The 15,457-nt window shown below is 31.9% G+C and overlaps 1 protein-coding gene and 1 long non-coding RNA gene across 2 annotated transcripts in view; both read right to left on the reverse strand.

Moving 5' to 3' along the window:
* Positions 1-784: 784 nt before the first annotated feature.
* LOC108454412 (cyclic nucleotide-gated ion channel 2-like) lies at positions 785-6,371 on the reverse strand. Its single transcript, XM_017752865.2, has 8 exons — positions 6,113-6,371; positions 5,425-6,028; positions 3,105-3,320; positions 2,675-2,994; positions 2,029-2,140; positions 1,703-1,939; positions 1,540-1,626; positions 785-1,459 (listed from the first exon to the last, which is right to left on the reverse strand). Coding segments are annotated over exons 1-8 (2,067 nt in total). The 5' UTR covers positions 6,115-6,371; the 3' UTR covers positions 785-970.
* Positions 6,372-14,750: 8,379 nt separating this feature from the next.
* Positions 14,751-15,457, reverse strand: part of LOC128280819 (uncharacterized) — a 72,854-nt gene continuing 72,147 nt past the window's right edge. Inside the window, exon 3 of the long non-coding RNA XR_008270996.1 lies at positions 14,751-14,991. This is a non-coding gene — a long non-coding RNA (uncharacterized LOC128280819). The remainder of the gene's footprint in view (positions 14,992-15,457) is intronic.

A 15,457-nucleotide genomic window follows, 5' to 3' on the forward strand; every position in this document is an offset into this window, starting at 1 on the left:
AAATTTTTACTTTGCTCGGCCCAGCCCGACCCATGAACAACTCTAACCAGATCCAACACAATTCATATTGCAAGGAATCTTGTTTTTCATGGATGGATAAAACACATAGAAGTCTATTGTCATTTTGTGAGAAATGAAGTTACTAGTAAGAAGATTTGCACTCCCTTTACCCTTTAAGAGAACAAATTGCTGATATGTTCATGAAACACTTAAGAAGGAAGACTTCATCATATTGAGTGACAAGCTTTGCATGACAGACATTTATGCTCTAGCTTGAGGGTGAGTGTTAGTTGTTAGTTGTCTTTCTATATCTAGTATTTTCCTAGCTTAAGATTGAAAGATTTGTGCCTCATTTGTAAGCTTAATTTATAGGCTAACTTTTAGTTGTATCCATATTACTTGTATAGTAGACTTTCCTATTAAGACTCTTGTATACATATATATAAGATGTTACTATTATATAGAATAATATCATATTATTTTCTCTACAATTACCTTTGTTTATACTATAAATGTAAATATTAAAACTATTTAGCTGTATATATACAATTTTAATAAATGAAAAATATATAAAAGTATAAAAGTAAAAGTTAAAAATAATATAAATATTTAAAATTAAAAATAATATAGAGAGGCGTAAAGTGAGTTTAAATTAGTCATTGTCGATATGACAAACTTGAATAAAATTTTAAAACAAATTAAACTTTAATAAATATAAAATATATTAATATTTTACTCGAACCCAACTCGATTCATAAACTCCTCAATTCGAGACAGTGAAATATGTCTTCATTTGGCAAGAAAAAGGTTTTATTATAAACACAAGTATAATTTTCAATCTACAAATTTTATTATACATTATTTTCACCTTTCAAAAAAGAAAAAAAAAGTATATTTGTCACGGTCCATGCACACCGGTTCGTGACCATCCGGTTTGGACGAACCAAAAAGGTTTTTCTTTTCTTTGTCCTTATTCAAGATGATCATGTGGCTTTAATGACATGAACATTGCAGCATATTTTCTAAGTCGATCTTCACTTCCACCATTAAGTATTACAGGAATCGACGGATCTGATTTAATCTTCATCCTATAGCATCGCCATGCAAATTGTATATTCACAGCAGCCCATGATCTCCAGTTTGATGAATAATATCTAGTCGTTCTTTTGAGCTGATTGTTGGCGAATCGGTACCTAAAGTGTTCGGTAATGTACCGGAGATCATTCGCGTTGAGTCCGAATGCTTCCGTGTATTCAATGCAAGTGAATGTTGCCGATGAGGCTGGAAGACGGTCTATAAACGGGCGACGAAGGCACCACGAAAGGAGTTCGTCACCCAAAAATCCACCTGGTTCGAGTATACTCGTGGCTATTTTGCCTTTGCTGAGGCCTTGGCTACGTTTAACTCGCCCGCTAACGACAAACACCATTCGTAGCACCGGATCTCCTTCTCGTATTATCTGTCTTGTATGGACTACAAGTTATTGTTTATAGCATGGTACTCGAATAATATGTTGTGTTTTTCTTTTTTTAAGCGCACCTTTTCATCTTTTGAGTAAACGAGAGGCTTCACACGATCGCATATGTTGTCGAGGATTAGATCATCTAAGCTATCGAAAAGTGGTACCTAAGAAAAGAAGTTCCAATTTTGGATGAGTATTTGTGCTTAGACCAAGAACATACAATGACGATGTTCGGGCTACCTTTTTTATCAAGTCGAGGCAAAGATAGCGTTTAATGTCTCTCCGAAGCCCATCGGGAAGCTCTTCGATCCATGTCATCTCTTCTTCACCTCCCATGGTATCCCAGGTTTGGGTTTCGAAATGGCGTACTCGTTGCCTTAAACCGGAAGGCAACTGCCTTCTTCTCATCCACCATTCGATATCTCGACGCCTTAACTGCAATTTTTTCCGGTTCGCCATGACCACATGTAAAAATACCTGCATAACAATCAAAATGACCTTTAGCAATTTTCCGGGAAATAAATGAAAAAAATTCAAGGAGTACTCATCCAAGTAATTGAATTTACCTGAATATTCCCTATCAATAAGGTGAAGAGGAGCAAGCCCCCAAGGACAATGCAAATGCTGAATACCACCTCTAAAGGGTTACTTGTTGGGCTAAGCTCGTTTCCGAATGAGCTGTAAATTTCAATTACCACAATGTAATTAACCTACAATTTTCAACTGAAATATCTGATAGAAAGCTTGTGTCGCAAAGATTTAGATAAAGACTTGAAACGTGAAAACACTAAGGCTTTGTAAGTTTGCCTCTAGGATACACTGAGTCAGAAAACAAGAAGAAAAACATTGTAGTCAAAACAATATTGTTGAATATTATATAGGCACAAATATGTTTTTCATCAAAGAAAGTGTCAAGTTGCCTCAAATGTTTATCTTTTGCAGATATATATATATATATATATATATATATATATATATAAAGCCCAATAGGTAAGTTCAATTATCTAGTAGGCTAAACACAAACTCAAGTACTCGAGTTATAAAAAACTACTTATTTAAATTCTTTATACTATATATTCGGTTCTATTTGATGGGGCTTCGGTCATATCCAGCTATAAGTTAATAGCAATACCAATATGGAGCCAATTGAATGATATGGACTGCGTTTATTTCAGTATTATAGTCACGAACTTTGGTTCACTTGTAGGTTACCTCAGGTTCAATAAACCCCAAAATATAGGATAGAGAATCTTAACAGCGAGAGAGTTGCTAGAAATGACTGGAAGGGCAGGTTCGTAGATTCCGTATCGGAATATTCCATCGGGATCAAAACAAAACGACTTGGTCATCAATGTCGAGTTCCCTCCGCATCGACTCATCTTCAACATATTTGCCAGCGACAGATGCTGAGTACTGCAAACTCCCTTAGAGCAAGAGGAAGATATATCGCAACGAGCACTTCTTTCGCACTGTTGTTGGAGGCACGTGACGACACGTTGTGTCGCTAGGACGTACCAGCATCCGCCGGCAACCTGTGTAGCAAGCAAAAAGAGAATGTCCAAAGAAGTTTGTTAAGTGTGGAATGCAAAGAAAGCTTAATACACAGGTCTGCAACCCAAAATCGAAATGGAAATCAACTCACATGAGATGCGATTAAGTAGGCGATGAGATTAAGTCCGAAACCCCACCAAATGGAACCGAATATATAACCTGTAACTTTCCTCATTCTCCTCATTAAACAAAGGCTATGGTACACCTTAGGGAGGAACTGGGACAAGAAAATTACTAAAAGTATCGTCATTATTAGCTTGTATTGTTCCTCTCTCAGCAATTTCGGCACAATTAACCAAAATACCGCCTGCCAGAAATCATGGTACACAACGTCTCAAATAAGTACAATTAACCAATGTACATACACACACAAAAAGAAAAAGAAGTTGATCACAATGAAATGAAAAGTAAAAGTATCATGGAAGTCCAGTAATAAGAGTTAGATTGTATTTTACTTTTTCTACTTAAAAAATTAGATAAATGAATTCTTGTACATTAAATTAAAGAGCAAATAAGTCATTTCTGTTAAAAAATTCTTTTTTTTTCTTGTTAAAAACTGATCTGGTTGACGGAATAATTAGATATAACATGTGTGACTTGTTACATATACCTCATTTGATGTACAAGGTTAATTTTTAACAGAATGACCAATTTACTTTTTAATCTAACATACAAAAACTAATTTGCCCATTTCTAGAGTGAATGGAGCGACAATCCAACTCTTAATATAAAGATCTTCATAATACTTTTACTCAATTGTCAGTGAAGCCCATGCTATAGAACGAAATAGTAATAAGGGAAAAAACAACAAGGGAAAAGGACATTTTCTCTTTTACTTTTGCTAGAAATATCAGCAATTAGTGGATACCCAATTTAAGGTAAAGCAAACTTTCTAAGGCAATTTTGGATATTTTCTACTGGTAGTTAGAACCTCATTGTTGAAAGCCTCTAAGCATTTCTCTATTGATCTCAAGCTCTTATGCATTGAATACATCCATTAGCTTGAAAAATTTTGCCTGCTTTTGGGGTAATATTTTCCATTTTCTCATCCAAGTTGATAATAAATGCACATTACACCTGAGATGTACAAGTAGCTATTTTTAGAAGACACCAATGGTTGGAAGTGTAATTATAGTCTTTTTAACAAAGGAGATCCTAATTTTATGGGAAAAATATATTAAAATTTGGTGTAACTAAGTTTGATGTTTATTTTAGTATCTACATTATATTTTTTAAATGATACCTATCTTTGATTTTCGGTATATAAAATGGTACATGAGATAAATGGTGTTAATTTTTTATGTTGTTCATTGAATATTTGACACGTGATAAATCTTACATTTAGTATATGGTGACAATAATACCAAATAATGTCATCATTCGAAAATTATAAAAATATCTAAAAAATTAAAAATAAAAATAAGAATAAGAATGTATATTAAAAATTCAAAAAATTATAAAAACTAGAAATATCTGTATAATGTTTCATAAAAAAAATTCAATTTTTATAGTTTTCTTAATGTTTTCTAAAAGAGTATAATTTTTATAAGAATAAAATTATAAAACCAAAAAAAATCAAAATCATGAAAGTATTCATTGGGTTACATAAAATTATTTAGTAAAAACAAAAATTATAATTTTTAATTTTATGTGCCAAATATTTATTGGACCATATCAAAAAGTTAACACCATTGATCTCAGATACTGTTTTGTGTGATGGAAGCTAAACCTAGGTAACATTTTAAGAAAAAAAATATAAGTATTAAATTAAACATCGAAACCAAACATAGGTATCAAAAAATGTACTTACCCGTTAAATTTTGAACCCAAATGAATTAAATAAATGAATGAAATAAGCGAAACCTGAATTGAAATATGAACTTAAAGTGATTACATGAATTAAATAAGGAATTTTAATTTTGGTCCTTTAAAATTTATAAAATTTTAAATTAATATATGATAAAATTGTACTTTAACCTCCTAAAATGATAAATTTTTATAGTCTTTTAAAAAATTTAAAATATACAATTATTCCTAAAAAATTCTTGACTTTAACCTTAATTAAATAGATAAAATTGAATTCAAATGAATAAAATAAGCTAAATCCGATGGGCTTTTAAGTGAATACATGAAGGGCTAAACTCGGATTCAAAGTCATTCTACTTTGCTACAACATAATAATGATGTCGTGGAGATTATTATATTAGGAGTCAGATTATACTTTACTCATTTTATTTTAAAAATAAGTAAATTAATCTCTGTATGTTAGATTAAAAGGTAAATTGGTCTTTTCTGTTAAAAGTTTTATTCATTTTCACTGTTAAAAACTAATTTAACTGAAAAAATAATTAGATAATTATACCTTGATGTTTACCTAAGCCTCCATGAATGGGTGAAAATAGAATACTGACCTGTGGAACAGGAAGAATAACGAAAACATCAAACCAAAAGCCTTTGAGGGACCTCACATAGTGAGAAGCAATAGCTCGAGCATCCCACACCAGTTTCCCGCATCCAATCACCAATGACTCCTTCGACACATACGCCATCTTTAATTGAAGCCAAAGGTGCCACAAGTGCACCCCATCCACACAGGTCCTAACCACTGTCACGATCGCCGCCAGCTCACCGTCCAAGTACACACACGGTGGCCCGTCATCGATCACCATCAAAGTCAAAGTGTAAAAGAACATCGGGTCCACCGCCAAAGCAATGCCTCGTGCAACCAACAAAACTCGATTCCACCTCTGAACCAACCCACTACGTGGGTCCAAGATTTTCCCAAACGGACCCCTGGTGTACCGAGCTCGGGTCAAATTCTTAATCGGGTCGGATGTGGCCTCCATGGGGAACAATGATGAACCAGCGTAAGCTTCCCATTGAGGTTGATGGACACTGTCGCAGCTGGTGGAATGGAAAACCGGGACTCCAACTTGAGTACATGCGTAGCATTCAATGGAGCTCGAAACCAGTCCATCTCGTTCACTGCTGCTCCGGCTATCCTTCTTCAACCACCTGTCACAATAAATAAAGACCATTAATACTTGTAAACAAAATTGTAATCGCTGGATGCAATCATGGCATATGCTTGTGTTTTACATTTTTGTGCGACTCGTTCGCTGGTGGATAATAGTTTTAGCCTTTTAGGCTGTTTTGAGGATGGAAAAGGCGACGTGGCGGGAACATGGGAGGAGGAGATGAGGGTTTTGGGGAGGATGCCGATGGGATTATAAAGGAGGGGTGGCGGGTTCTGGCTTTAACTCAGAGAAACCACATTTAAGTTGCAGGGTAACGTGGTGAAAGTACCCTTGCGGTTTAGTTTGTCTTCAATAAGACTCGTACTGTGTAAGCCTACAGTCAACTTATTCCAACTCTTCTCGCATACGGAAATAAATACAAACATCAATTTTCCTTTTCAAAGTTTTACTTTAAGAAAAGGAATGTTTTATTAAAATAAATTATTCTCAATCCAATCGATTAAATATTAAAATAAATAAAATTCTGAAAAAAAATCAAAAACAAAAATTCATATTTTTATACTTTAATTAATTAAATAATAATTTGAAAACCTTAAAATAATTCTAAAATCATTTCTATACTTAGTGAGAAAACACATTTATTTGTGGATGCGACTCATTTCTCTAGTTTCATTATTTCCATTAATTTCTGCTCTTTTGATTCTATATGCAATTCAATTTTTTGTTTCAACGAGCTAATGGAGGGACCGATTTGATATATATAATTAGGTTTAAACAATTTATAATTAAGTTCCAGCTTTTTTACCTATTAATTATAAAATTATTCAATCACTAAGTCATTTCACTATAGTATCATATCTGAGCTCTCCATAATTACATATCATTACGAAAGTTAATAAGTATTCGTCCAATAACATTGTCATAAATGTGTTACTCTCATAGGATATCTTTAATCTCTTTGGGATAAATCTGTTCTCTCAATATGATTCTATTTTATCTCGTGGTAATCATTACATCTTCTTTTATGAAAAATCATTACTATTAAATAGTAATCAAGTCATTTATCACAAAGACAAATAACACGTGATCACATTTACTTTTCATTTATCATGTAATTCCGATAAGAGGATATCATTTACCCGTTATTTGAGCTAAGAATTCTACTATTGTGAAAAATGCTACATATTACAAAAGTCGTATACCCAATGCACCAGCTTTCGATTCTTTATCTATTTGAACTCTATCTTTTACTTACATCAAAGTATACAAGTCACGAATACATAGTCCATCATTCATTTAGGATTAATGTATATCACACTATGAACATCACAAGTGAATAAATCCATAAATATATCTAAGATTTATTCTACGTAAGTCCTATCCAATATTGTCAGTCCAGTTAGTCATATCTATGTCTCTATCGATTAGGAGCCATCCGCTCCGATGCTCAAGATAAAGTATTTCCTCAATTGGAGTTGATAGACGATATATTAGTATTTCAATCAATTTGCTCACTTTCGATTAGACTAAGGGTATGTTTATGTTTATCTACTAATACAAGTCTTTCCATATTATGATCCAACCACGTAATACCTCTTAATATTAGTTAAACTTTAGATAACCAATGAGCCAACATTTGCTTACATTTTGCTTTGTGTGCAAAAGCATCAAGAATAATTTACAAAGGGTATCAATTTAATTAATGGATATTTTATTAAATCAGTTTATTTGAAAAATATAATTATACAAAATGAATTTACTACACTTAGGACACTAGATCCAACAGTCTCCAACTTACCTTGGTGAAGTAGATAAGTCATATAAGTCATATTTCGCATTCTCATGCTTTCTACTTTTTCTCAAAATTCTCACTCAATCTTTTAGAAAACATGCAATTTTTTATTTTCAGCTTCAATCATGAATGATTAAAAGGTCATGACAAGTGCATGTGACCTTCTTTTTCCTAAACTATATGCCATGTTTATCTTACACATGCATGAACATATTTTCTAGTCAGTTTAAATATCATCATGCTATAATATAAAAACATAAAATTAAATGACTTTGATTGTTTAAAGTTTCCATGATTTATTATCCCAAAGCGTTCTTTGGGTCTTCTACGTGAAAGTCAAATACCCCCAAAAGACTTGAAAAATCACATAAGGGATCTACCACTGAATCGTCGTCACCACCAAAGGTCACTATTTTCATCATTGGTTGTCCAATCACCATCGGTCAGATCACCACTAGCCTTTTCCAGTTGGCCCATTACCGATCTTTTGCCAGTTGGTTAGATCGGGTTTGCATCATCTCGACCAGTTTTGGATACGTCATGGTTCTCCGGGTTTCACTAGAAAATTAGGTTATAGAAAAACCTAAGTTCGTTTTTGGTTCACATGAATAATTCTAATAATAAAATAAAACCTACGTGGAGATGATAGTCCACAATCTAATTACATATCCCAAAATTTATTAAAACCTAAAATTACACCCAATCTACTTTTTAGGAATCATAACTTTGGCAAAATTATTTTATCATATATATAATAAAATAATAAAATACATTCATTCACATACATAATCCAAAACATGCATATAATTAAAAAAATTGTCACATCTTATCAAAATTAATAAAACTATGCGGATTTGTGATATTTATAGCCATAAATTTTTATCGACAAGTACCTATGATTTTCGCAAGACGAATTCGAGTCAATTTTGATTTTCAGCCGAATGACATTCTTCACTATTCTTGTACCATGAATTGTGTCAAGTGTGGGGTCGAGCAACACAAACCAAACATAAAACAAAAAATGATTTTATTAATTTTAGTAGGAAAATCATTCTTTTTATAGAAATCGCTAAAGATCGTAATTTTTAAAAAATATAATTTATTCTAAGTAAATAATTTTCACTACTTTTTGGCAGAATAACCATAACTAAATACTCAAAATGTCTCTTTTTTAGGTCAACTAGTATCATCTATTTATAGGGAGAAATAGAATAATTGTGTTTTTATAAGGCTTAAACGAATAATATTATTTAAATAGAAACCACTCCCCTAGTTTAACTAAGAGAGAAGTGGGTGGCACACCCTAGTGAATATTACTAGGGTTGACACCCCTCACTTGTCATACGAGGGGAATTGAGCCTCCAATGAATTGGGTAGAATTATACGTGTTTCCAAGATTATTTACTCAACATATTATAATTTAATTCAACCCAACATTTATTTTTATTTCTCAAAATAAATATTAATTAATTAATTAGATAAATTAATTTCTCAATTACATAACTTTCTCAATCCAATTCTAATTTCGTTAAATTCGTATGACCATTTTATCGTAAAAGAACCTATGAGGAAATATATTTAATTTCCTTATTTGATGGATTCACAATGATTAATTAATTTAATTCTACTTTCAAACTTCAGTTGTTTAATTGTAATTAATTGAATAATAATTTGAAAACCTTAAAGTAATTCTCAAGTAATTTCTATACTTAGTGAGAAAAAATATTCATTTGTGAATATAACACATTTCTCTAACTTCATAATTTCGATTCGTTTCTGTTTATTTAGTTCTGCATACAATTCATTTATGGTTTCAAAAAGCTAGTGGAGAGATCGATTGAACATATATAATTAGAATTTAAATAATTTATAATTAAGTTCTAACTTTACGCTTATTAATTATAAACTTATTTAGTCACGGAATCATTTTATTATAGTATCGTGATTGAGCTCTCCCTAATTACATACAATTATGAAATCTACTTAATAAGTAGTCGTCTAATGACCTTATCATAAGTGTATTACTCTCATAGTACATCCTTAATCTCTTTGGGATAAATTTGTTCTCTCAATATGATCCTATTTTATCTTATGATAACTATTACATCTTCTTTCGTGAAAAGTCAATTACTATCAACTAGTAATCAAGTCATTTATCACAAGGGCAAATAACTCATGACCACATTTACTTTTCATCTATCATGTAATGCTGATGACAGTATATTATTTATCCATTAGTTGGGTTATAAATTTTACTATTGTGAATGATGCTACATATTGCATAAGTTGCATACCCAACACACCAGCTTTCGATTCCTTACCTATTTAAAATTTGTCTTTTACTTAAATCAAAGTATACGAGTCACACATACATAATTCATAACCCACTCAAGATTAAGGTATGCCCCATTAGTCTAACTATGTTTCATTTTCTCTATTTTCCGGCTCTTTCCTTGTTGTTCCATTATAGCCCTTAACTGAAATTTTCAAGACAAAGTTCACCATGTTTGATAAGAAATTTTGGTTTAAAATGGGAAATAGAGAAGGGGGAGTTTGAGGAGCAAATACCAAGTTATTTTCAATTGGGATTTGTGCATTTTAAAATTCCTTTTCCATTCTCTCTGGATATCGGTTGTTGGTTTTACTTCATGTTGCAGAGATTTCAAATAGTCAAGAGCCTTAGTCGCCAAATAGCCTTAGCAAGTTGAGCAATCTTCTTGAGAAAGCTTGAAATGGACGCGAGCCATGATGACAGTGTGACAAAAGCCCACCAAAGGTCTTTCACCTTGTTCCAATCCTCTAGTTGGGACTTCCAAAAGCAGAGAAAATGACAACTGGTCTAGGGAGAGTAGAGACTCCTAGTTAAGGCTCTAAAGAACAAGGAAACTCGAAGTGTAAATCATGCCCAAGTTTTTTTTTTTTTTTAACATTTTTGTAATTTTCAATTCCTTATGTTCAATTTCGAGAATTATATTCTTTATTTATAACATTTTTTTTATATATTTTACATGCTTAAATTTTATAATTTTTATTTATTTTTCAAATGATACCGATATCATCAATGCAACGTGTTGTAATCTTATTTCGTCACATATTTCAAGTATAATAGTGTCACTAAAAAATACCAAATCAGGACTAATTTGAAAAAAATTGACAAATTAAAGGATGAAAAATATGTAATGAATCCTATATAGAAATTCAACAGCATCACAGTTTAAAAATAATGACATTTTCTTTTTGAAGAAAAATATATTTAAAAAGAAGTTTCCTTTTTCTTTTCATTTAAAATTTTGGAGAAAAAGATATGTTTAAAAAGAAGTTTTATAAAAAAAAAAAAAGAAATTACTGAAGAATCTCAAATTACAATTTCTAGAATTATTCATAGCGTTTTAGCGCACTCGAATCTACGTCCTCCCACATTGACGACAATACTCATGCCAATCGAGCTAAAACTCAAACGACAACTTAATATGCATTTTATAAAACGAGTTGGATTAAGTAGGTTTTAGGTTAATGAAAAAGTTAAAAAGATGTTGTGTATGAAATACATTTTAGTGTTTAGTTGTAATTATAACTTAAAAAAGCTTAATGGTAGTTATTGACAGCTGAATGTGTAGTTGGAAGTATGATAAGAAAAGAAGTGAAGCTTAAGCTTTTGGCCTTAGGGTTGATGGAAGGCCATAATCATTAACTAATACAAAGGAAACTTCCTTTGCTTTGTGTCTTTTCGGAAAGTTTTCACTTAAATGTGGGTTGGTTTTACACTTTTAATGCGGTTGTTGCATTTCTACTTCTTCTTCTTCTTTTTATTTAAAAAATAGGTAATTTAATTTTTACGTTTTAAAACTTGTGATTTAACATTTTCGTTAAATTTTATCTGTTAAATGGTGATGCAGAACTCTGAAAATTACTTTTTAATGGGTAGACTATAAAAACGATCACCTAACTATGCCTTTAGTTCTGTTTTGGTCACCCAACTACTAATTTTTTTCGATTTAGTCACTACATTTTTTGAAATTAAATATTTTAGTCACTTGAGCTGATGTGGGTTTTTTTTATTTGTCTAGTAACAAAATCAGCCCTCTAATGTTTATAAATTCTATCAATTTGATCATAAACATAAAAATTCAACAAATTTAACTCTCAATGTTTCAATAAATTTGGCCCTCAACGTTTATATAAATTTTTAAATTAGTCCTAACTCTAAATTTAAAAAAAAAAATCATTTTTAGCCCTTTATAACCTATCGTTAAATCTATGTGAGATATTAAAATAAGAAAAAATAGCACCCTCTTTCAAGTTACTTGCAAAAGAACTCTAAAAAATTAGGATAAAACACACAAAAAATTAAGATCCAAAAGAAAATAAAGTCATTAAAAACGTTATATGTTTGAGTAATAATGAAGCTAATTATTCCAGATAGGTTCCAAATCGATTGGTTTGATGTAGTGTGAAGCCATTATAGTAAAAGAAATTGCTGCAAGTGTCTTGAAAGTTATAAAGGGTTAAAAATGATTTTTTTTAAAAAAATATTTTAAAATTTTTAAAGTTAAGACTAAATTGATAGATTTTGTAAGTGTTGAGTGCCAAATTATTGAATATTTTAGATTTAGAACTAAATTGACAAATTTTGTAAATATTGATGGTTAAATTTGTTAATTTTTTATATTTAGGATCAAATTGATAGATTATGTAAATATTAGAGTGCTAATTTTTTTACCAGACGAATAAAAAAAAGCTCATATCAGCTTAAAGTGACTAAAATATTTAATTTTGAAAAGTTCATTGGATAAATCCAAAAATTTAATAGCTAGATGACCAAAATAGAACGAAATGCATAGTTGGATGACCATTTTTATAGTATATCCATAAAAAAAAATTCAATATGGATTTAACATTCCACGTCATCATTCAACGGATAAATTTTAACGAATGAGTTAATTTCCATGTTTCAAAAGGTATAAGAGTTAATTTACCCATTTTTTCAATATATGGGTTAAAATACAAACCGACTCTAGGTACATCGACTCCCTTAATACTTTTACCCTCCCAATACAGGGATTTGACGACAAATATCCTAGCTTTTAAATTTTAAATTCAAATTCATAGTATTTTATTTTTTAAAAAGAATATAATAATTATATGAATAAATTAAATCAAAATTAGACAAAAACACTCTTATATAAGTTTTAGGGTTGTAAAGAAGAATGTGAAAAAGTTACATGCATAATATACATCTGACTTTCTTTTAGTTAAATTACGTACAAATTCGAGTACAAACATGCATAAATATTTTTAAAATAATATTATTTAAAAATAAAAATTATTCAAAATTATAATTTAGAATGAATTTAGACAAAAGGTTGTCCTAGGTCATTGAAATCTAGACACTCATTCGTCCAAATTCATTTTTGTCTAGATGTGTTTTTTTTTTAATTATAAAAAGAAATCATAACTGTCGAAACTATTTTTATTTTGAAAACAATGGGGATTGACTTTTTAAAAACAAAAATGTGGAGTTGTCACCAATCTTTTGGTTTAAGTGTGATTGGGTCACCTACTAGAACGTTTTATTCCATTAAAAATAAATTTGGTTCACGTAAAATAAAAATAAAAAGAGTTCGGGAGTCGGTTATGCATGAGGAAGGGTTAGCACCCCCATTACGCCCAAAAATTGGTACCAAATTGATTTGATGCTATCCTTATACCAAAAGATTTTTTAAAGAAAAGATTTTTCAAAGTATGATTCTTTTTAAAATGTTTGAATAGTTCAAATTAGCAGTCAAAGTTCTCTCGTTTCAAAGCTATGCAGTATCATACCTAGCACGATTGGATACGATCCTTTATACCTTTAAAAATACGATTGATTTTTGATTTTTGAAAACTCGTACACTAATGTAAGACCCTTAATTTGCCCGGGCCCAATAAAATAAAACCTATTAACAAACCCACCCCAAACAACTAAAACCAAACCCAATTTCTAAAGCCCAATATGCAAACCCTAGCCCACAACCTATTTTCAGAAATCAGAAACCCTAGCCGCAAGCCTCAACCACCCTCTGCGGCTGCTCCTCTGACACCACCTGTCCTGCAGCACCTCCACTTGCTCCACTTGCACCTGCAAAAGCCAAAAAGAAGAAAAGACAGCAAAAATAATAGGAAAAAAAAAGCATGTAACAAGGCTATAAAAAGCCAAATCTAAAACCATTGTAAGATTCGGCCACTTTTCATCAATACAAAGAATAGATTTAAACACAAGAAACAGATCTAAATACGAGCATAAAATCGCAGCAAAAAAAACACAAAGGAGAGTTCAAAGGTTTCGAATAAAAGGTTTATTATTTTCGTTTTTTTTTATTTTATTTTATTTATTTTATTTAGAACCTATTTACCCTTTTTTTACTAAATACATATATATACATATTTTAAAAAAAAATTACCTTTCGGGTTCGGCCATCATGTGGCATGGGTGGTGACGACAATGACATGACCCTCTGGCCAAGTGGACTGGTCCGAGAGAAATTTCCTTCCCCCCCTTTTTTTTTCTTTCCTCTGCTGTAAAGTGTTTTTTTTTTTTAAAATTTGGTGTAGCACCCCAAACCCGGCCTAGAAGTTATGGCCGGATTCGACATGCCACATCAAAAACGTAAAAAAAAAATTCCATTCTAAGTCCAGAAAATCGTACTTGATGTTCAAAAGATTAATTTCATTATAGGTTAAAGTGAATGGAAGCTGTGCACCAGGTAGGAAACTAGAAAAGAGGTGGTGAGTCCATCGGACTGCTTAAGTACCAAGCTCCCTTCGGATCCAATCCTAGACATGCATACCGCCATTGCCACACCTTAGCGTCATGGATATTTCTAGGAAACCGATTTGATTAAGTCATTTTTAGGAAAAGTGATTAATTTTGGAAAATACTTTCATTGCGGAAGCTTTGCTTGTTGTCGTGTTATTTTGAAATCAACTGTTGTTTTTGAAAACGCGCCCTAAAGCTATCCAATTTCAACAGTTAAAATAAGTAATACCTATCTTAGTAATACATATTAAAACCATTAAAAATAATTAAGCGGCCTTATTACATTTAAAAACCCAAAACTTCAAACGTAAATAAAAGGATGTCTAGTTCACCAGAAGAAACCCAAACTTTCAGAACGGGTGGCCACTCCGAATTCCCTCACAGCTCCAAGCCCACTATGGTTGGGGATTTCCTGTGTGGATGAAAATAAAAGGGGTGAGTTTGGGGAAACTAAGTGTGTAAGGAAAACCCATTCAAAGCCCAAGTCAGCTCAAGCCTATTGGGCCTAAGCCCATTCAGGTAACAGTGGTACTAGGCCAGAGCCCTTTTCAGATTACAATAAACTGGGCCTTAGCCCCTTATTCAGATAACAATATGGCCCATAGGCCCATTTCAAAATACATGCAACATCAATAACATATGCAAGCCCATTTGGGGAGACTACTCAACCCACCAACCACTACACTCCACCCGTACCAGCCATACACTCCATGTGGGGAATAGCTCAACCCACCCAGCCCAACACTCCACGATTCTTGACCTTGCTTGCTCGAGTTAACAATAAATTGAGGCAAAGCCTCCAAGATCGTGGACAAGCCACTTTCAGTACTTCCTCCGTCAATATCCCAGTCCCATGCATCAGATAATAACAACATGGC

Source organism: Gossypium arboreum, chromosome 9 (genome assembly GCF_025698485.1).
Source record: "Gossypium arboreum isolate Shixiya-1 chromosome 9, ASM2569848v2, whole genome shotgun sequence".
NCBI lineage: Eukaryota > Viridiplantae > Streptophyta > Magnoliopsida > Malvales > Malvaceae > Gossypium > Gossypium arboreum.